The sequence below is a fragment of the Lactuca saligna genome, chromosome 7 (genome assembly GCF_052625555.1).
Source record: "Lactuca saligna cultivar CGN05327 chromosome 7, ASM5262555v1, whole genome shotgun sequence".
NCBI lineage: Eukaryota > Viridiplantae > Streptophyta > Magnoliopsida > Asterales > Asteraceae > Lactuca > Lactuca saligna.
The window spans coordinates 9179531-9203954 of record NC_136423.1 but is presented as its reverse complement, the minus strand read 5'-3'; the positions used below and the strand labels follow the sequence as shown (position 1 = coordinate 9203954).

The 24424-nt window shown below is 32.4% G+C and overlaps 2 protein-coding genes and 1 long non-coding RNA gene across 4 annotated transcripts; 2 read left to right on the top strand and 1 right to left on the bottom strand.

The window, feature by feature from the left end:
- Positions 1-12006: 12006 nt before the first annotated feature.
- On the top strand, positions 12007-15623 carry LOC145004940 (uncharacterized). 2 transcript variants are annotated; one of them, XR_013662466.1, is made up of 3 exons: positions 12007-12202; positions 15324-15430; positions 15524-15623. It is a non-coding gene; the product is annotated as an uncharacterized LOC145004940 (long non-coding RNA). The 2 variants fall into 2 exon arrangements; XR_013662467.1 differs by lacking the exon at positions 12007-12202 and adding an exon at positions 14874-15194.
- LOC145004939 (alpha/beta-Hydrolases superfamily protein) lies at positions 13741-17649 on the bottom strand. Its single transcript, XM_078963967.1, has 9 exons — positions 17414-17649; positions 16298-16360; positions 15908-16031; positions 15588-15834; positions 15275-15403; positions 15105-15154; positions 14829-14926; positions 14485-14772; positions 13741-14346 (listed from the first exon to the last, which is right to left on the bottom strand). The coding sequence occupies exons 1-9, from the start codon at positions 17423-17425 to the stop codon at positions 13855-13857; spliced, it is 1503 nt and encodes a 500-aa protein (XP_078820093.1). The 5' UTR covers positions 17426-17649; the 3' UTR covers positions 13741-13854.
- A 5259-nt stretch (positions 17650-22908) lies between these two features.
- LOC145006497 (putative 2-oxoglutarate-dependent dioxygenase AOP1) lies at positions 22909-24106 on the top strand. Its single transcript, XM_078965588.1, has 3 exons — positions 22909-23285; positions 23458-23779; positions 23861-24106. The coding sequence occupies exons 1-3, from the start codon at positions 22909-22911 to the stop codon at positions 24104-24106; spliced, it is 945 nt and encodes a 314-aa protein (XP_078821714.1).
- Positions 24107-24424: the final 318 nt, after the last annotated feature.

Sequence of the window (24424 nt, the reverse complement as noted above, 5' to 3'; positions counted from 1 at the left end):
TGTTATATTATATTTGATAAAACTTATAACAATGAAAAAACATTTAAAATACAATCAATTCATATATTTTGCATCAAGTATTATCTATTAAAAATAAAAATATTTAAGGTCAAAGTTGAAGAATAAAGACTTCAAAAATCAAATGTGGACAATTAATTTGGGACAGAGGCGGTATAAGAGAAAAACTATTTAATCGAGAACTCGAAAATGAATTTTGTCTACATAAACATATATATGGTTAGGATACATATAACCACATGTGACTAAACACATGAGAAAAATTATTGTATCGAGAATGCTAAAACAAATATTGTCAATATAAATCATATGTGATTAAATACACGAGGAAAGTTTATTGAATCGAGAATCCAACAATCAATCTTGGGTGGTGGATGGTGGTGTTAGATGGCAGGTGGTGGTGGTGGTGGTGGTGGAGGTAGTTATGGGTTCGGTATAGTAGTGATGGGTGGTGGGTGGTAGTGGTGGTGGTAGGTTGCGAGTGGGTGGGTAGTGTTCGGTGATAGGAGGTAGGTGGGAGTGGTTGGTTTGGGTGATACTGGTGGGTGGATGGGGGTGGTGGTGGGTATGGGTAGTTACGGGTGATAATAATGGTTAGTGGGTAGAGGAGGTAGTGGGTGGTTTATGGTGAGAGGCGGTAGGTAGTAGGTGGTGTATGGTGAGCGGTGGTAGGTAGTGGGTGGTGGTGGACAATGTTGATTCGGTTCTGAACGGTGTTGGTTTATAAGTTTTTCAATTTTGACGCGTTCACATGCGACACACGTCTGTGGTAATTAATACGGACTCAATAATTTAATCAAGTGCGATAAACATCCATGGAACATCATTTAAGTGAGTTTTTTTTATTTATTTTTGTTTTTTTATTTTGTATATTAATTTTTTTCTCAAAAAAAGTTAAAACATATATATTCTCGGTTTTCATGTATTTATTTATGTATTTATATTTGTTTATTTAACCATCTAAACAATAGCCTTTCTCGGAAAATACAAAAATCTCTCACATAATTACTAAAAAGTCATATCATCTCGTGAGATCTTGACGATAAATAAAATCAAATATGTACCTTTTATTTTCTCAATCTTGTGACATAGATTTGTCCTTACAGTACTCACCGATTTTGTATCCTCACATAATCCTAATTATATATTTACCTTTTCCACAAATAAGAGTTATGTACATAACTCCTACAACTTTTGGATTACCCAACATTTTTCGTATATGAAGTGGGTTCGTATGTACTTGTAAACACACTTGAAACATTAAAGAAAATAAAGAGAAAGCATACCTAAGCACATATATGATCAAATGGAATGTTGGAATGAATCATTGAGTTTAGCTAGTTTGTGGTACAACACGTTATCAATACTTTATTCAAAAACAGAGTCCTCATAATCCACTTTTGTCAATCCGGGAATAACAAAAAAGCAATAAGTTCAAGATTATAATTCTCTATAATCCCCAAGTAAGTTTTTCTTGGTAACTCGTTGATTTCGCCTCATTATTTTTCTCTTATGATCTTCTAGTTGCGCGTTCATATAAAAACAAAGGGAAATCAACACCGAAACAAAAAAATAGTTTCATTGGATATTTTTTATATCGTCTAAAGAAAAATAAATTGGTCTTCTTTCGATGTTTAATAATTCTTTTAAAACTTCAAAATTGAAGCGTGTTTACGAAATTCCAAACGAAGATACATATATATGTAGATTAAGAAGAGTCGAATTTCATTTTCATTATTGTTTTGTGTGGTCAATATTTTAAATAAATGAAGGAATCATGTATCATGTTTTGGAATGAGTTTATGAGAAACCGCTCGTGACCCATTCACAAACACAATTTAAAAGTAATTGTTACTAATAATTATTTTCTAATGAAAAACACTTATCATTTTCTATGAGACAATAATTGTTTATTTATGTGACGTCAATATATTTTTTTTTTTTAGTATGCCTAGTTTTTATAAACACATAGCATTTGCATGAAAAATAATTATTTTTTTTGTGAAACATGTTTTTTTTTTAATTAAAAAAAAAAAAAAAAAAAAAAAAAAAAAAAAAAAAAAAAACTATTTTTACCATTTACAAAATAGATATATTCACATTAAATACGATGTCTAGCAAAGTTATAGGAGGTTATTTATATCATAATGAGCTCGGTTTTTAAATCGCTACGCACTTACCACCCTCGCTGTTTTTCAGGGTCGTATTTAATTAGAGCTACCGAAAAGGGTTGAATAAAGAATCTTTTCCCCAAACGTGTTTATATACTATGTTGCATCAGTGTCTCACAATTGACATGTTGTTCGATTATAAAGAAACTTTTCACACTTTTTTTTCTCGAACATGTCATTTCGAAAACAAAGTTTTCTCTAACAAAATTGGTGTTTCTCGAACCTGTTGTATCGAAACACAATTTGAAACAAAGTTTGTGCTACTACACAACATACACATATAAACTTGTTGTTTTACATGTTAATTAATCCAATATTAATCGTTTGCTTCTCCACCACCATGATCAACAATTTACTGATGTTGACTTATTGGAGAAGACTTACTCCACCGTTCTTGTTCTTAGTTCTCACAACTTGCTTCAAAAGCAATACCACCGGTCCAAGTTAACAACCTTCCCTATGCTCATTAACAAAAGGTTATTGGATGAAAAATAGCATCGTTGTAATAAGAAACAACAATTCTTGTCCAATTGGGACAAAGAAAATTCCAATGCTTAATGTTAAGGGTCAGTCGTCCCAAAACCAAGGAATTAGGAGTATGTATGGGGTGGTTTTGTTTGGTTATTGTTCAAAACCGAACCATAACCATTATAATTAGGTCATTTATTCTATAGCCATTTGGCAACACTTAATATTGGTTTTGGTTTACGGTTTTAGTTGTTTAATGGTTATAGTTAATGGTTAATATCGATTAACCATAATGGTCCATAGTGACATAAAAATAAAAATACATTTCTATAAAAATTGACAAACATAAAGTTCATTGCTATAAAAAGTGAATGATTGTGTATATATAATTATATTGATAGAAGATTACTTATCTTATGTAATTCCAACTAATTACACTTTAAATTTTCGATTCCTAATATAATTACATACCATATATTTAATACTATATTATATTAAAAATATTTTTTGGTTTGGTTCGATTTATACCAGTTTAGTTTTAGATAAAAACCATAACCGACCCATATGTATTCGGTAAAAAAAAAAATTAGAAACCACACCATATCTTCTAGTAATGGTTTGGTTAGATTGGTTAATTTGGTTTTGGTACTGTTTTATGGTTAAATTGCTCATATCTACAAGGAATCATGAAGAACATAAAGCTCTCAAAGCCAAGCGAGGCACAGATTTTATTCTGAACCGATACCATGTGGCTCCCAGGAAAATTCGTACTAGGAACAACAACAATAGGGCATGTCGTCCCATAGTAATAGATTATGCTAATAAGCAAACTTTATGTTACAAATGTGGTGCTTATGTTAATATGCTACGGACTTGTAAGGCAAGTCCTATAAAAGTTCAAAACTATCATAAGGGAAGAAAAGTTGCGGCAAATGCTATCAAAACAAACACATTCCTTGAGATCCCCTGATTTTGTGGCTCAAATGCAAGAATAGAGCTATACTTTATCTCCTGGATTATATTTTATTTCTCCTTTTGGGTTATACTTTCCCGTTTGGATATTATCTATCTTTTGGATTATGGTTTGTTCTCGATTATGTTTCTCGAAATAATTTAAAGTATGTTCCTTATGAAACTACTTTCTACGTGTGGCTGACTTTAAATTATTTTTACTTTAAGGCATACATAATGGGTAAGTTGATTGTTTTTGCTTGATAGTGGTACCATACAATATACTAAAAATGCAAGGATTACTTTGTCAACATGACGCCTAAAGTAACTTCAGTGACAACAATTTCAGGACTGTTGACCCTTGTTGAAGGCGTTGGTAAAGCCTAACTTATGTTTACAAATAGTACTCCTTTAAACATAGATGAAGCCTTATATTGCCCAAGTTCCAGTCAAAACTTATTGAGTGTTAAGGATATTAAAGAAAACAACTTTCATCTCAGAACTCCTCGAGAAAATGTGTAACACCCGTGTTCCATATTTATTTAGCTTTCTATTTATCAGGGACCAACAATGGAGTTTTGGTAAAAAAAAAATCCATGCCACAACGTGTTGCAAGGATGCCCACGATGTGGAATTGATTAAATAGAATGCTTGTTTTTATTAAGTGTCACGATGTGGCAGTAGGTTGGCCATGATATGGCAGCTGCTCTGGCCCAAGCCCATAATTATAGGGTTTCCTCCCATATCTAAGCAACATTTCCAGAGGATTAGGGCATCCTCTTTAGCCTCTAATCCTCTACCACAAAACCCTAGCCTCCTTTAGAGAGTTTTGGTTCATTTTGGTATTCTTATTTCCTTAAAGAAGAAGAAGAAGAAAAACAAAAAGAAGAAGATGGTGTTTTGGTGCATTAATCCACCAAGATCACTTCATCATCATCATCTTGAGTATATTTTGGACCCTTGTGAAGTTCCAATCTTTCTAATTTGTATTTCTAGATCTAGAATTCTTGTCCCTTTTCTTCATATTATGAGAGTTTCAAGCAATGGATTCCATAAAATTGGCAACTTTATGGATCCTAGAGGTCTATTTGAGGTTATATGTTCCAGATCTAGTGATCCTTGGTGTTGTTGGCCTCATGCTTAAGTTGGAGTTCATTTATTCCATGGCTTTGACCTAGTTTGGGAGAGGCATGCATTGGACATGCATGTCCATAAAGCATTGGCCTTTTTGATGCTTATGGTGTACAAAAGTCTTTTGAAAAATTTTATTGTGTGGCTTTAGTGATTAAGAGCTTAAAGGTTAAGCTCATGCCTTAAGATTTCATTAAGGACTTGGGTTTAGAAGTTTTGGCTTATTGGGATGACTTAAAGGATAAAGTTGGAAACTTTATCCATTAAGACCTTGGGGTGTACCAAATTTGAACTTTCGAGCTCTTGGAATAGTTGGATAACAGCTTAACTCGTTAACCTATCCAGACCTAGTTCCCATTGCGTAGCCCTAGGCTGGCAAGGGTGGCAACCAAGCAATCATCACTGTTTTGTCGTTTTCACACCAAGATGTTGCCAAAGGGAGGCCACAACTTGGAGGTGTTGACAAGTTTGATTTTGAATTTGGACCATTGACTCTGAGTTGTTTACCTGGGTTGACGTTTGGTTAACATTATTGGTTTTAGTGTGTAGACTAAGGTTGGGCCTTGTCTATTTTGATAGAAGTGTTTTTGCATCTATTTCAGGGCAATGAGATGTGGTTTTAGCTAATTTCATGAGTCAGATGAGTTTACTCATTATAGTATGTAGGGTGCTAGTTGTCTTTGTGATACTTGAATGGAAGACCCATGGGGTAGCCTTGGCATTTGTATGAAAGACCATGAGGGTAGCGTATTTTATTTTCATGAAATACCATCGAAGTAGCCCTTGGCACTTGGATGTTAGACCTTGGGGCAACCCAAGGAGTTTCAAGAGAAGACCATAGGGGCAGTCCATGACACATGTATGTAAGACCATGGGGTAGCCCATGACATATGTATGTAAGACCATGGGGTTAGCTCATGGTAGTGTAAGGAAAGACCATGCTACAAACCATGGCATTTATATGCACGACCACGGGGGTAGCCTATGACAATGTATGTATGGTATGTGCTATTTTAGGGAACTCGCTAAACTTTGTGCTTACAGTTTGTGATTTAAACATTTTCAGGTACTTCCAGTTCCAAAGGGAAGGGCCTGACTTGACTGCACTTCATCCCTAATGGCCTTTTCCGCATCGATTACTTTTGAAATACTCTCATGTTTGAAAATAACTTTTTTTTTGTTTTGGATCAATTGGTTGTATGAATCGATGTTTTAAAATGAAATTTTTTATTGGAATTTTTGGGACGTTACAAGTTGGTATCATAACCTTGGTTTGAAGGATTTGGGCATACTCTCTCATGTGTTTGAACTCAAACTGAGGAATTGGTAATCTTTTTGAATGAAAATAAAATTTTCTAAAAATACTTTTGCAAAGAATGGGGTGTGATGCATGCAATCAGCTAAGCTCAAGTAAGTGATTCCCAGGATACCCATATATATTGATATGTTATATGTTATGGAATGTTTGCATGATAGGATAAGGCTAAGGATACCTTCTGGAATTGCATGATAGAATTGCCTAATTTGTGATGCCTTATGACCTAGGAGGAATTTTATGTTACATCTTAATTGGAATATATATTGGTGGAATTATTTTCTAAGTGTACGTTTTTAAATTGTATACGGTTAGGATCATATAGCCTTAGAATGACTAATTTTGCCTTATTTCATGTTCCTCATTTGGTTGTGGGCTTAGGATAGGCTGATTTATTCGACAATCTATTTGATCATGTATTGTGTATAATTTGAATGCATAAGTTAACCAACAATGTTGGTAGAAGTTCCTAGCATCACAGAAATAAATGAGTTGGAGGATGCCTTTTATGTTTTGCGGCCTGTAGAGTGTTACTGCCCGAGTGTTGCTTGCTTTGTGCTTTGTAGGACTCGTATTGATGTGATTTAACTATTAAATAAATACGTTAAGTTACATGCTGCAAAGGTTTAATAATCTTGGAGTGATTGATTTGACCCTATTACACATATTTTGTCTGAGTCAAACTATTGTAGGGTTGGGTCTTTTATTCGAAAGATTATTTAAGTTTTGTTACATGTAATTATATTCATAAAGTAGTTGTTTAATTTTAGTAGGAGTTCTTCACTAGTTGATAGCAGGTTGAGGTGGGGATACTAGAAAGCCTAGGAAATGCTTTAGTGGGTATGATGCATTCTTTAGCGAGTTTTGGAAATATCAGTTTGAGAAGGTGACTTAGAGGATTCAAGATGATTCTTGAGGAATGTATGGGTGGGTGTGGAAGGTAGTATTGTGCCCATACTACTGAAAACATAGGATTCGTACTCTAATCAAGAAAAGTAACGAAGATTCTAGGAAGCTTAAGCGGATTCTTTGGGTATGATCTGATCATTTGTTGGTTGCTTTTTAGTATGGTGATGAGCACTCGCGGATGAGGTTCTGGTTGTAGTTCAGGTTCATGCTCTGGTGTTGAGCCAATTAAACAGAGGATTCACAAGTTCTTTTTGTCTGAGATTGCTCGTGATATTTTGGATGCGAATCCTGTGATGTTTGGTACCATCAATGAGGGGATTATAGATTTGATGGATGAGCGGTTTGGAGCATTATTGCAGCTAGTCAGATTGGGGTGCATACTCTCTCTTTTTAGGAGGTCAAGGCTTATGGAGTCCAGATTTCTTCGGGGGTGAAGGACCCCATTTCTAGCCATCGGTGGATTCCTAACATGGAGAATTCTCAGTGAATGAGCTTTTTCCCTAAGGAGTTGATGTTGGGATTCACGTCTTGACTTCTGAGGGCATGGGCTCATGATTGGTAGGAGGAGGTTAATCATGCTTTAGGACCGGCGGCTGTGGCGGCCATGTCCTGGGCTGTGTTTGTGTCGAGATTCAGTGATGATTTTTAACTAGCCATTGAGGTGCAACTTTTGGCGAGGGAGTTTTAGGACCTTTGCTAGACGACGGAGATATCATGGAGATCACTTCCGAGTTCAGGGAAAGGGATTACTAGTTCTGCAGTATGTTGTAGATGAGGTGTTGTACGATACGCGTACAACCCCTTAGTTCAGTACGCTAAGCGTACAGAAGAGGTACGCTGGACGTACGCTCTCAGAAAGTTTTGGGCCTTTGGTGGATTTTGAACCTTTGGGCCCTAAGTGTTTGGGTCTGAATTTATCATTTGGGCCAAGGTTGGCATGTTGGGCCTTTTGGGCTCTGTATAGGGTGGCAATTATTGACACGACACGAAACGAAATTAGGATGAAACTGAAATTCGAATTCGTGTGCGTGTTGTGTTCGTGTTAAGTGTAAAAAGCATGATGTAGTGTCGTGTTGTGTTCGTGTTTAAAATTCAACACGAAATTGACACGATTTAACATTTATTTGTCGTATTTTTCGTGTTTGTCGTGTTTTTGTGTTATGCATGATTAAAATATTAATTAAATAAAGTAATTTTTTTATTATGTTATCTTTATCGTGTCGTGTCGTGTTTTTCGTTTTTTAATCGGTTCGTTTTCGTGTTAGTTAAAAAAACACGACATCGTGTCGTGTCGCGTTCATGTTACATAAAACATTGTCGTGTCGTGTCGTGTTAGACAAAAACACGACACGATGGCCTGATTTGCCACCCCTAGCTCTGTGGCCCAATATAGAATTGGATTTTAATGTTAGGCCCATTAGTGAAGGAAAGGCCTTTGGTCCATTATGAAGGGACTTGGACTTAGGATTTTGGGCCCATGTCTAGGTTATGCCATAGTACTAACTAGGGTTATTTGTATATTGTGTGAGATTTTGGGCAAGTAGTCGAGTAGCTTTTGTGTTCAGCAGACTGAGGTGAGTCTTCTCACTATACCAATAAGTCGAAGGCACCAACATTGTCCCATTACTTGATATGAGATTTCTATAGATGAATATGCAATGGTTTTGTTATTTGGTATGTATTGATTTACGTGAAGACCATGGGGGAGCCCATGACACTTGGTAAGACCATGAGGGGGAGCCTATGTCCCTTGGATATAAGACAATGGGGGTAGCCCATTGCATCCCTGTTGAAGACCATGGAGGGAGTCCATGGTAGATCTATTTGTATATATGCATGACATTATGTGGTTATGTGTTTTGTGTATTTTGGGAAACTCAATAAGCGTGTGATTACAATTTTGTTGGGTGTTTTAGGTACTTCTAGTTCTAACAGCAAGGGTCCGGCTTGATGGCGCAGTGTACACTCTCCAGTATTTTCGCACTAGTTGTTTTGGATACTTTGATCTTGTGAACAATGTATTTATGTAATGGAATTTTGGAAAATAAATATGAATGAGATTTCTAATAATTAAATGAAAAATGTTTTACCTGCATTTTTTGGCTGTTACATTTTTATTATTCTCATTTTGTCAAAATGTTGTCAGAAAGTTTATTGAGTCGTTTTCTGTAAGAATGAAAATAAGTGAAAAACGATACGTAAGAACAAAAATGAATAAGAATTTGTACAAATGCATGGAAATGACATTAATTGTGTGAGGTTGAACGTATACTAAACAATTTATTCTTTTGGTAATTCTTATAGAATAGTATTGTCCACACATCCGCACAATAGTTGTCCATTCACATTATATATATATATATATATATATATATATATATATATATATATATATATATATATATATATATATATATATATATATATATAGGTTCATGTGAGACGACCTAATTTTGTAAGACCGTGAGACGCATTTTTTTTATTTTTTTTAATGTTTTTTAGTTAATTCAAGTTCCGAAAATAATATCTAAAAAAAGAATTTTTGAATTTTTCCATTTATTTTGCATTTTAAAATTATTTTTTAGAATATGTCAGTGTAATATTCTATTAGAATATTTCACGTATTTTTCAAAAAAAATGGAATTTATTTTTATTTATTTATTTATTTATTTTAGTTAATTCAAGTTCCGAAAATAATATTTAAAAAAAGAATTTTTAGATTTTTCCATTTATTCTGCATTTTAAAATTATTTTTTAAAATATGTCAGTTTAATATTTCAATTAGAATATTTCACTTATTTTTCAAAAAAAAACGGAATTTTTTTTATTTTTTTTAGTTAATTCAAGTTCCGAAAATAATATTTAAAAAAAGAATTTTTAGATTTTTCTATTTATTTTGCATTTTAAAATTATTTTTAGATTTGATCTCACGGTCTCATAAAATTAGAATGATCTCAAATGTGTATATATATATATATATATATATATATATATATATATATATATATATATATATATATATATATATATATATATATATATATATATATATATATATATATATATATATATATATATATATATATATAGTGGCTAGGAAGGAGACAAAATGGTAATCTTTTTGCTTTGCTAGCAAATCTCCGATCACATATGTACTTTTGTATTAATATAAGGTATATATTATTAACTATAAATTCCATGTCCATTGTGGTTCTAGGCAATATAACTAATAACTATGGACAACAATAATAAATTGTAAAATACCCAACAAATAAACCGAAATAAGAGCTGTATGTATCTGGAATTTCTTGAGTAGTTCTAGTTCATTCTCTAAACTCTAATTTTAAGGGTCGCATTAAATCATTTCAAGACTGTTTTGAATTGTGGTGCACTTATTTTTTGTTTGATTTTTTGAAGCGAAAAGCGAATGAAGATTTATTGTATAAAATTACAGCCGCAAATATTGAAACTCGAAAGTCTATGTCAGTCAAAGTACATTAAAAAAACATTTATATATGGAAATGTGATTAATGCTCAAGGATATAAGTGTTTTCTCATTGACCAAAGAATCTAATCTTCTATCAAGTGAGTTTAAGCTGAAATCCAACGTTTGTGTTGATATATGTTCAGCTGCCTTTATACATGTTTTTCAATCTTTTCAGGTGGCAATTGCAAGATAACTGTTAATGAGAAGACATGTACGTATAAAAATAAGTTTTGATAAGAATATTGCATTTTTTTCTACCATACAAGTGATAAATAGCTAATGACTCAATCTATACAATAGTGTTTCAGTTTATTACAAGTTTTACTAATTACTAATATAAGTAACAAAGTTAATTCCTCGTCAATTAGTGCATGTATATTTGGTAAATTTTCTATAACAATTTGATAAAAATACATAACTTCTTTGTATAAAAAGTTACTTATCATTTATAGGATAAAGATTATGTCTTCTATTTACGGAATATTGCCACTATCAAAGATTACTTTTGGTAAATTTCGACTAAACTTGTTTTCCTTGTGTTGATGGGTGAAGGGTCGCTTTTAAATCAGACAATGTCATTTTCAATCTTTAATTTATTCGTGATTTAAATAATATATAAATTTTATAATATTGTCCTTTTCGTTGAAAATTTTATGCAAAACAGCTAGCAATTGCTTTCATGGATATTCTTTTAAATATTTGGAAAATCATACTCGAAGTATAAAATCTTAACATTTATAGATTTACTTGCAAATAGAAAGCGATTAAGCTGATATGTGGAATTTCCAAGGATTTATATTTACCAAAATTAGCTAATATAGATTCTCAATTCTTATAGCTATGGCTAGCAACTTATGTTTCTACTCCTCGACAAAGACAATGTCACAAGTAAAAGAAAAACCGCAGACAAAAACAGAGAAGTTTTAGTTTTTGGATGGTAAGAGGGAAACACGTGTGGATCTAACATGAATTTTTATTTTCGTGAGATTTCTACTGTGGGATAGACTGTTTGAAAAGTTGTTTCATGCAAAATGATAAAACATAAGAAAACGTGAATAGAAAATCAACACACTTTTATACTTTTCACGTTTGGTAGTTTTTGTTTCCTTCCCTCAGATGATGTTTATGTAAAACTTTTTATCAAACACATAAAGTTTTATATTTATTAAATTCTACCGACTATATTTTATCAAACATAAAGAGATATAGTAAAATATTGATTTTCATATTATTAACTTTGCTGTTTATGAAAACAACAAAAAGAGTCATCTAAAAGTCATTACAAATTTAAGAGATGGGTATTCCAAGATTTGATTTCTAGGCCCCATATCATAAAATCTTATTACAATAAAAATATATGACAAAGTGATTACAGTTTGTAATTAGTTGTTTGGTTTTGTAATATTTATAGTTTAATTTTTTTGGTTGGTGTATGTGTATTGATCCTATTTCTTTGACACGCATCTTTTTTTGCATTTAATAAAATTTTGGTCGTTTTATGGAATAAAAAAATTAACATGACTAATTAACCTCACAAATTAATCACACATCGCCATAACAACCATTCTTCACTGAACAAGGGAAGGCTTCGTCTTTCAACACCATATGTCTGTAAGAAGATGAGCTCTTAAATGAGTCATAATCAATTTATTTGCTAAACATTGGGGGATTGATGTCGCTAAATCTCCATTCCCAACACTAAATGCATTTCTATAGCACCGATAACAACACCTGAAGCATCACTAACTTTCAGTAAGTTTGAATACTTATGCATCCTTTTGTACTACGACAACCGATGTGGATGCAAAGTCAATTGATGTTTATTTTTGTTAGTAATTTTTTAATTTTTTTTTTTATCGTTTTCTAATAGTGTTGTGTCTTCCTCATATATGTCACGAGTTACCATTATACATATCATTTTTTTATAATCCACTCGTTAATTGATTATCATAATTAATGTATATAAATTGCATGACCATAGTGGAATATTCTCCAAGAAGTGATGTAGTCACTTGGTTTTTTCGCTAATTTGATGTACTTTTGTATTTACAATTGATGCAACAAAAGTACAATCTTAATAGATTTTATACGATTTATGGAAGAATATGCATTAAATAATCAATGTCACATTGTTCTACATATACTGACATGACCTTGTGCGATTCAATGGATCCATCTATTTTTACTTTCTTCTTGAAAATCCATTTTTAATGTAGTAATTTGCATCATGTGGGTAGATCCACTAGCTCTCATGTGTGATTTCTCAAGGTGGAATTCATTTCATATAGAATTTTCTCTTTCCATTGAAATCCTTTAAATGAAGTCAACACCTTTTGGATTGTTTGAGGTTCATTATCAACCTTATGAGTATAGAAATCATTCCTAAATGATTTATCTATGTCGTGACTCTACTTTGTCATCCACTTCATCATCATGTGAATGTCCATCATGATCGATTGCTTTTGGAACACTCATGTCTCTTGTATTCAAATAAGGAAACATATAACCTAAGAATGATGCATTTTTTGGATTCTGCTGTTATGTTCTTGTGAATCGCAGATGCATTTAACTCATCCCAAGAAATTGATAATACTATTGTTTTATTGATATTCAAATAAAGATGCAATCAATAGTCTCATGTCCTACAATACACTCTCACACTCAATGGTATTTATAAAGTGGATTTGTATCTATCCATTGTTTGAACATTATCTTGACTATTTTATTTCGAGTTACATTGCCTAAAAAGGTAATTAGTTGTAACATGCAACTTTGGGGTAGATTTTTAATGGTATATAATGAAAAGCTTCATCTTCTTAAGGGCATTCAGATTATAGAAGAAAACTATGATTCCTTTTCCAAGTTGAGAAAAACTTAATGTAATCTTCTTCTTCACTCTATGCTTTAGGATGCTATAATAAACAAATACATAAAAAGTTAAAACACGTTGCTATTTCTTACGTTTAGATCTATGTCGTCTAGGGTAAAAAAGTTATAATTTTTGTTAGAGTTAAATACAAAAAATAACAATATACTTTAGCTTAATTTACTTTTTCATAACCTTCTACTTTAATTTTATTTTTTACAACATTGTATTTTCATTTTTTTTATCAAGACATTTTATGTTAAAAATCACAATAATAACAATATACTTTTAAACTTTTCTTATTTAGACATTATAATAAAAAATTGTTTTGTAATTAGATGCCACTGCTATAACTAAACAAATTTATTAGGTACCAAAGCAACATACATAACCTTCCACCAAAAAAAAAAAAACAAAAACCACATCTAAAAAGTATTTACATCATTTCCATTATAAAAAAAACTTTAACATACATGATCTTCACAACTCACCATGGCAACGGGGGCCACGATGTTGTGTCAATGTACAAAAATACCCCTCATTCCTCTTTAACACTAAGATAATGTTTCTTCCTAAGTCCAACTTCGACAACCAAAGTCATCAAAGCCTCACACACTTGAGAAGCATCGGGTTCCAAGGGATCATCATTAGTGGAGGAGTAAACCATCCACGCATGGTCCAACTTCCGTTTGGGTCGAACCACGACCGACCCAGGGACCTCCGCGTCCCGACACGTCACGAGCCCATCACTCTTTTCACTGTACCGGCTCTGTAGAAGTTGAGCGCAGGCGGCCAATGTGGCTCCTAACGGGACCACAACCGGCAACACAGTCGCCGCTTGGTTTGATGATAGAGGAGGGAATGTTGGGAGCTCTGCGTGCGCCACGCGAGAAAGCGTCGCTAAAACGGTTGGTGAGATGTTGGCTTCCGTGTGGAAAGACACCACCGGGAGTTCTTTTGGTAAGTGGTGTTTTTTTAAGAATTCGCGACGCTTTTCGTAGGTTAGGTCTTCCAGGGATTGCAAGTCGCCCTTCAAAACCAAGGGTGGTTAATAACTAAATATGTCTTAGGAACTTAACTTTTATATGTTTGTTTTTTTTTTTACTCAATGGGTTAAGCTAAGCACTTAATCTTGATAGCTATACATAGAAGGGATAAGGATGCGTACCTTAATGACTTTACAAATCAAGATTTCCATAAGTTTTCGGACATTGAAGTAATCCCCAATTTGCCCTTCTCTCATAATATCGGAAGCTATAGGGCTACCACCATATGGGCTTTGTGCTAACGCGAGCCCAGCAACTTTATCTTTCAATTCCGGCCAATAAATTGATAAAGCAGCAGCTGAATCTACTCCTCCTTTACTATGGCCTAAAAGCAAAACACGCTTTTTGGAACCCCAATAGATCTCCTCGATGTACTCTTTTAGTTCTCTTGCATTCTTTTCAACCGATGCCTGAAATGTTTCATGTTAATAATAGTATAGTACAGCATTATTATTAATAATAATACCTCACTATGAATCTTAGCAATGTGACATGTCAATCCCATTTTTGAGAAAGTTGCCTTTGTAGTAGTAAAATAAAGTGGTCCATGGTTGCTAAAAAGACCTGTACCAATATTATTAAGTCCATTATTAACTAAAAAAAAAAAAAACATTGTGTAGTTAGCATCTCAAAACTTTCAAATAAAGATCTAGCTTTTCAGAAAGGGTTAAATGCAATGCCTTAATAAGAAAAGAAAAAAATTGAAAGTAGAATGCTATAAGTCTAGGAATCTGTAAATTACCTGGAACCAAGAGATAAACCACTGAGGTTGGCAACACGTGTATACCATGCCTGATGCAGGAAGAAGAAAATAAAATAAAAGATTTTTGAGGTAAATATAGCAGGTGATATTAAATATAATATATATATATATATATATATATATATAAAAAAAATAAAGAACCCTTGTACCCAATATTTTCAAGAATACTATTAAAACGTTCTGTCCCATCTTCGACAGGTGGCATCTCTGGATCCCTTTGTAGCCATCCAATGTCATCAGATGACCCATGCATTGTTTTCCGAACCCGGTCAACAAGTCTGAATGATAACATAACATAACATCATGTAAGTAAATAAATACATGTTTTGTTAAATTTAGTTATAAATTCAAAGGTCATGTCTTAATGATCTAATGAAGGCATGATTTAATCTGGACAGCTATATATATATAAAGCTTAATTAGTAAAAGAAAAGAAAGATCCCCTAAACCTAAATCAATTACCCTTGAAACATGGAAATCCCGGGTGTCCTGGTTTCATCAGATTGCACACCAGAAACATTATTTTGAGCATGATCTCCTTCAGTAATTCTTGTTATTTCCTCACGAATACGTGGTGCATTAGTAGTAGCTGTGAATGATCCTGAAACTGTGGAAGGGGGTCCACCATTGTTCCTCAATAAAGGTTCTCTCAGTTCTTCAGAAGCAAGTACCATTTTTTCAGGAGCATCAGGACCTCCAGGCACATCATCTGTGCATAAAGCTATAACATTAATCTCCTCCTCAAAAAATATATATATAGAAACTTTTGGATTTATGCATACCAGAAATAGCAGGGAAGCAACTGGTTAGATATGAAGTTGTCTCAGAAAGATAAGTTGCAGCTCCATTTACAGATGGAAATGAAGGGGGAGGTGTCTGGTTGTTCCTTATCACATTGCTGTTTACCTGAGTATTTGCAAACAGTTGTATTTATTTTGTATAAGTTAGTTGGGCATGTTTCATATAGCTTTTTATGTTCCCATAATCTATGAAGTACATCTTGTGATATTATATTGTAAATTTTTTCTTGTTTTTAGTGTGAACCATACTTTCTTGTACTTTAATACATATTTCTGCACATGTCCATTGCTTTTCTTGATTGGGTATCACATGTAACTCATTTTATCTTTGCATGTAGTACTTTAATAAATATAAGGGAAAAAGTTCATTACCATAAGTGGAATCCCTGCTCCCTCCCTGTTGGTGTTTGTAACATCCATAGCTGACACCACCTCCTAGCAAACAACCACCACATCACAAATGTATAAATACAATTAATATCAGATGTGATCAGGGTATTGGACAAAGAGAAAGAAAGAAGAGCATTCTACTCATGAAGGATTCATAGAATTATTCCAAGTGCAATGTTTAAAATGAAGAAATGAAAGTAGAATGGACATCTTATGGCAAGACAATGTATGTTTTTATATGGCTGAATCTACAAAAGAGAGCAGGTAGCTACTGAAGTTTAATCTACACAAACTTGAACACCAAATTATATCAACAAATTCTATAACACTTGTAACATAACCAAGCCTAGTTGGTCAAAATTTGACATTAACATTAGTAACATTTATATAAACAATCATTGATATTCATTTAACAAATTATCATCACATTAGGATTAACAGCATAAACTGTTAAACTTCAATGAGCAACAACTAACAGTTACAACATATTAACCAAGTTATTAACAAACTTCAAGGGAAATCAATGCCAAAATGATAGAATTACAAGGAGGATTTATGAACCAGAAACTAAACTTGCTTCAAATAAAGAAACATACACAATATCCTATTGAAAGCAAAAGTAAAGGAAAATGTGGTTTTTACCATTTATTCTAAGAACTTCTCCCTACATTTCAATCACCAAAAGAATTACTTCCTCTAGGCATCAAAAAATGGATCTTTCAAACTTCTAAATGGGTAAGGAATATAAACTTTTCAAGAAAAATTTGTACAAGTACCACAAACACAACAACTTAAAAGTGTAAACTCCAAAACTAAACCAACGTTACCTTTACATTTTATAAGTAGTAAGTTTGATATAAAAAATCATAATTTAGGTCTTTCTTCCGGACGACGGGGGCATCAACTTTTCCCAAATCACAAACACAATTTTGAAACGTTTAACAACCTCCAACACAATATTATCTTCATCATACAATTCGTTATGTTCCAACATTAAAATACAATAAAACAAAAGCACAAAATAAACGTAGGAATCAGAAATTTCATTACTTAATCCCCGGTAAGAACCCTAAAGTAGGAGACAATCGATTCGCTTACCTCCAAAAGCATGGATTTCAAACGACCAGCGCGGTAGATTTCAATTGTCCCGACGAATTCGCAGTGAATTATAGGGATTGAATCGGTTTCCCACAATTTAAATGTAGAAATAATGATGAAATATGTTCTTCAAGGTTAACGGCCAATCAACGACCCCACATATGGTCACGATTAAAATGGTTTTCCCTTGAGCAAACTGCAAAGTCACGATTAAATGGTTTTTTCTGTGAAGAAATACACGATTAATTGGTTAATGTAGTGCAGATAGGTCCAAATATAGGGTGTTACTGTTCAAGTCGGCCATACATATACATATAGATAGATACATATAGAAGGTGAAATGATCTAAGAATTTCATTGGATTAAGTGAATTGGGCCTCACCTTAAGCCCTGGTGGGCTAGTGTGGTTGATATTGGGCTTAACCGGTATTGCCGTATTGGTCCCAAAACCAGCGGCGCCTTTTTTTTTTTTTTTTTTCAAGAAAACGAAAATCCTATATCATCGAATTTGTTTTTACCGCAAAACTTTTTAAAAAATCTAACATATTTATTCGAATTTTAAAAATAAAAAAAAAATCATTATATTAGTTTTTTACTGTGTTAAAACCTATATATTTCCTGAACTTATTTAATTTAAGATTTTTTGAAACATAAATATTAGATAACTGATTCTTAAAGGTTTACTGGTTACAATTCTTTATATTTAAAATTTCATAAAATATAATGATTTTAACGCATTAAAAAAGTTATACAGCAGTTTTTTTTAATGATTTGATGAAATAGATTCGATTTTTCTAAGATCAAAAAGCCTTCAATTAAACTTTTAAAAATATAGAAGCTTTAATGCATCAAAAGATATGGTGATTTTTTTAATAATTAGATTAAAATTTGTTGGATTTTTCTAAGGTTTTGTTTTTAAGTTTTTAATCTATTAATATAAAAAAATCAAATAATTTTATGTACATCTTAATATAATAGTTTAACACGAACCAAATAAGATCACCAAACCACATAACCAACTTCATAATGAATATATTATATTAAATTAAATGTATAAATGATCTGATGATAAACCCAAGATACTTATGCTTCCATGTCTCCATAAAAAAATAGGAAATATATGTTTACGATGTTTATTGATTGATTTTCTCTATAATTTAACAAATCAATATATTCTTGAATATATAGACTTTATAATACAAGTAAATAGAAAAAGGATAAATTTAGTAATTATAAATTTTATAAATTATTGAAGATGATATATCAAAATAAGAAATCCATCTATGAGATATATCCAACTAGGTTTCGCAACAAATGTTATAAAAAAATAGTATTAACAACATCATCTCTAGCGGTGACAGAATAATAACAGCGACATCTTTAGTAATAACATCAATAGCGATAATGATGGCATTAGTCGTGACCGTTATTAATGACGATAGTAATGCAACAATATATATAGCGGCGACACTACCAACAACATATATATGATCAACAACATCGATAGTACAATAGCGGTAGTTTTTAAGCGTTGACATGTTATCACTAAAGACAATAGCAATGGCATTTGGGATCTTTAGCGGTGACATATTTCTTGTATGTAGTGTAAAACAATTTTTGGATTATGATTCTTTTTTGTTTAAAATAAAATTTATGGCACAAAACTTTATTTTATTACAGCCTTAAAATAAAAAACCATGAAGCTCCTTTTTCTTCAACAACTCATCAAATAGACATAGTGAATGATCCTATGGTTGGCACTAAGAATATAAAGAAACCCCGTTTAATTTTTTTTATGTTATTTTGTTTAGAATTGTAATTTTATGATGTTCGGTTAGGTCGGATGGTGTTTCAGGATAGTTTACTTTACTTTTCATTAAGTAATCTTTTCTTTCGGTTTTCTTTTCCTCATCAAAAGTTAGAAGTCAGGGTGTGTGAAAATTTTCTTTCGGTTTTCTTTTCCTCATCAAAAGTCAGAAGTCAGGGTGTGTGAAAAGTGGAAAGTTTTTTTTTCACTTTTTTTAAATAAAAATAATTGAATTTGATGATTTATATGTATATTTTTTAAATGAGTAATAAACATAAAAATTACTTAAATATAAAAACCACTCTATTAATTAAAAATTACATTAAAATAAGCAAAATTAAAAATTAAAAAATTAAAAAACTAGAAAATTAAATATTGAAAAAACACAAATTAAAAAATTACATCTAGTTTCCATTGGAAATATAAAAAACGACCTTCCCAATCGTCAACAATATGTAAGAATAGCTTATTCCTCATCCGGAACCGTCGTCGAAACTTCTCAGCATATACAGGTCATCTGCAAAATAGTCTATAAGACGATTGTGATCGGCTTCACGATTTCTACCCAACGGTGGTTTTCTTTTTTATATTGTGAACGTGAAGTTTGGCCTCGTCGGTTTTAAAAATATGCAACAATCTTCGTCATGACGGAACTGACAAATAATGTCTCCTCTTAAGCCGTCGAATCAGATGATGAAGATATCAACATTGTGTTTTAATGTTTTTCTTAGAAAGAATATGTAGAAATAAGTTAAAAATAATGTTGGGTTTGGTTTAGGGATGGCAAAAAAGCCCGAACCCTACGGGGAAACCCGAAACCTGATCATTTCGAGTCGGGTAACGGGTCGGTATCGGGTTTTTTATCGGGTTCGGGACAAGGAGTGGGTTATCCTCGTCCTGACCCGCCCAGCCCCGATTATATATATATATATATATATATATATATATATATATATATATATATATATATATATATATATATATATATATATATATATATATATATATATATATATATATATATATATAGTCAAGATCAAATAAGAAGGAAATTTTTGGTAGGAAGGTAAGAAGTTTTTTTTCTACATATTTTTTTTGCGAACAAACAAAATGAATTATTAGATGATTCATTTGTAAGATGATTCACAAGAAAAAATTCTCAAAAAAACATCTCGATGATTCATTTATACAATGATTTTGTTACTATTCACTAAAATTATCATAAAATGAATTTTTTCTTAATTTACTTATAAAGGAATCATAAAGATGTTTTTCTGGGAATTTTTTCTTATGAATCATCTTACAAATGAATCATCTAGTGATTCATTTATTTTGTTTGTCAAAAAAATATATAGAAAAAAAACTTCTTACCTTCCTACCAAAAAAAATTTCTTACCGGATCTATATCCTATATATATATATATATATATATATATATATATATATATATATATATATATATATATATATATATATATATATATATATATATATATATATGTTCGAAACCTTTTGATTTTAGTTACACGCATTCAAAGATAAAATACTTATCATTGACAGATTTTTTAGTTATTAACAATCTAGCGGGGATGATAATTTTTTTTATGTTTTGACGTATTACAATAAACTTAAATCAAATAATTTTTAATATAACGTCCAGTTTATTTTATTAAAGTGATGCGTCATATTTTTAATTTAAAAGAGATGCTAGAACATGTATTTTTTATAAGACATCAGGGTACTATAAACGGAATAAAATCTTCGTTATCAATTGTTGTAAACCCGATAAGATACCCGAAACCCGACGGAAAAATCCGAAACTCAATGGAGTGTCTCGTTAAGATATCCGAAAGTTATCGGGGTGGGTTTGGGAAATTTTTCCCTGCCCCGTTGTCATTCCTAATTTGGTTGGTATTTTTAGTGGGGGAAATATATATATATATATATATATATATATATATGTATATATATATATATATATTCCGATTTCTTATCGTTAAAAACAAAAACAAAAAAAAAAATTCAGCCTACATACCCCTCACCTTTTTCCCACACTGGCTTTCACGCACTGCCGATGAGGTGTTTTGGTGAGCGGGAAAGGGTCTTGTTGCCCTTCCTCTAGCACTCTGTCAAGTCTTAGGATTGAAAAATTGTTTTACGTATGTTATGGAGAAACTGATATGTGAACGAATAATAATTGGAGATGAATATAAAGTTCAAAATTCAAAATAAGAAGAAAGCTAAACAGCTAAATTAAATTGCTCTTTGAAATAATCAACGTACAACCATTACAACATTAACACCCTTTGGTGTCGATATTTTATGAACTTAATAGGGATGGAGTATGTTGACGACATGTCATCGGCACATAGTCGTTCGCATAGGTGTTGTCGACAGTGACGGAGCTTCAACATTTGATTTGAGAGGATCGAAAATATAATATGTATAAAAACTAGTGGGCAAAGGTGCAAAACCAAATTTTATATTTTTGGGCCTAATATATAAAAAATTTAAGTATAGAAATTAGTGTTAACCCCCTCCCCAAAACCGCACCCTGGGGGCGGTGTTCCTGTCCCACGTGGCGCAACCGCGGTTCCAAACCGCATACCACACCGAGAAGCCTAAGCTTTGATTTGTGTTGAAATCTAATGACATATGTGAATGAATGTTCAATTAATGTCTTTTAATGTGTAATAATTTTAGGAAATCTTCACAGAAAAAGGAACGAATTGAATATTTCCTCCACCATACTTTAGAAATCGATTGGTTATGAAATAGATCGGATTCAATATTGCATCCAGAGTCGTCTCTGGGTGATAGGGACGATCGTCGAGGGTCCATCTTATATAGGGGCCCAAAATTTTTATTGACTTTATTAGTTATATATTAGACAACATCCATGATTACTAATTTTGCAAGTCAAAAAACTAAAGAAATACTTTTCTTTAAATATATGGATTTTTGTAACTAAAATATTATATTTAGAAACTAATATAAATAAAATTCTTTCCATTATTTTGTTATTATAAAATAATTAATAAAATTTATGTATTTTAAGAGATTTTTTTTTTCATCGTGGATCCAAAATAGATTTGAAACGGCCTTGATTCCATCTTATTTATTTCATAACAGAGAACATCATGACAATTAAGTCTCTCTGAATTCTATGGAAAACCATGATTTCCTTCAATGTAATATTTTCGTGTGTTGGCTAAAAAGATACCTAATTTTACCATATAAATATCTTAATTAATTTTTAAAATATTTTTATTAAAAAATTAAATAAGTAATCGATTATAAGTTGACTATCTCTAAGAATGTTTTATTACCGATACCTTATTTTCGGGTCGATGGAAATGTTAGTTGAAACAAAGCTACCATATATATACGTCAGCAAAAGTGTGACACTACAAGAAACATTGTATCCAATAATAAAGAATCCTTTGAAATAAATAATAATTAATAATAAAACGAAGTCAAGCTTAATTTCAGGGACTTAAAGAATATATATAGCATCTCTCATTAACCACATCTTTCTTTATATATAGATCACTTCATCAGTATAACGGCTTAAGGTATTACCTGAAACAAGTCTTCCATTAGATTCTCTCTCTCTCTCTCTCTCTCTCTCTCTCTCTCTCTCTCTCTCTCTCTCTCTCTCTCTCTCTCTCTCTCTCTCTCTCTCTTCATGGGCTTTCTTGTACAACCCAAGATTCCTGTGATTGACATGGTAGATATGAAACAAAGCACATCTAGTAGTTCCAGCTGGTCTTCGGCATGCAGTGAAGTGAGGCATGCACTTGAAGAATATGGTTGTTTTTTGGTCGTTTGTGACACTGTTACTAAGGAAGCCCGTAGGGAAGTATTTGATGCCTTAGAAACCCTATTTGATCTTCCGCTGGAAACAAAAATAAAAAACACTTCCGATAAGGCTTACCATGGCTATGTAGGCCAAATCCCGTTTCTTCCACTGTTAGAAAGCATGGGAATTGAGCATGCTACTAGTGTTAATGCTGTTAATAACTTCACAAATGTTATGTGGCCCTCTGGAAACGACAATTTCTGGTAATTATTATGTAGTTAATTAATGCTATAAAAAATATATGCATGCATCCATATTGTTATCTAAATAAAAGACAACAAGAAGAAACTTTATTTTGACGAAAAAATTAATAACCTTGGTTTTCCATGCGGTGGGTTACGTACTAATCCTTTCTTTTGGTTCTCGTATGATCAGTAGAATGATTCAGTCATATGCAAAACTAGTTTCTGAAATTGAACAAAGCGTTAGGAAGATGGCGTTTGAAAGCTATGGAGTGCATAGGTACCATGAATCCTACAATGAATCCGTGACATATCTTCTCAGAGTAATGAAATACAGACCCCCGAATGGAGGCGAGACAAAAATGGGTTCCATATCTCACACGGACAAGACATTCATATCCATACTCAACCAAAACCAAGTGAAGGGATTAGAGATTAAATACAAGGACAACAACTGGATCCATGTGGAGTATCCTCCTTCATCTTTCTTGGTCATGGCAGGTGATGCATTCAAGGTAAGATTATCCCTATGAAATCCAGCACTTCTCTTAATTAGAAGGTACATATAGGTGATACATTAAGTGTTATATGCATAGGCATGGAGTAATGACAGAGTGCACTCTCCTTATCATCGAGTAGTCATGGAAGGGCATGCATATAGATACTCAATAGGGTTATTTACATACCACAAAGGGATCATATCAGTACCAGAAGAGTTAGTTGATGAGGAGCACTCGAGAAAGTTCAAGTCATTTGATCATTTTGGATATCTTGACTTCTACGACAACGACCCATTGTTTGAGCAAGAATACTGTCACATTAAATCATATTGTGGGGTGTGATACATCGGTTTTACTTTTGAACAAGTTTGTCAATTATCTTTGTCTTTTACGATATATGTTGTGGATCATGAATGTGTGTCTTGTAGGGGTCTGCGCGGTGCGGTTTATAGTTAAAACCGCAAACTGCACTGCATATACGGTTTGAGAATTTTGGGAACCGCAAACCGCACCATGGAAACTTTAAACGTTGTTGTACGGTGCGGTTTAGTGCGGGCGGTTTGTAAGGTTTAAATGCGGTTTGATTAGTTTTTCAATATTATACGGTTGTTCTATTTCATAAATCGTACGGTGTAATTATTCTTTTAGGGACAATTACAA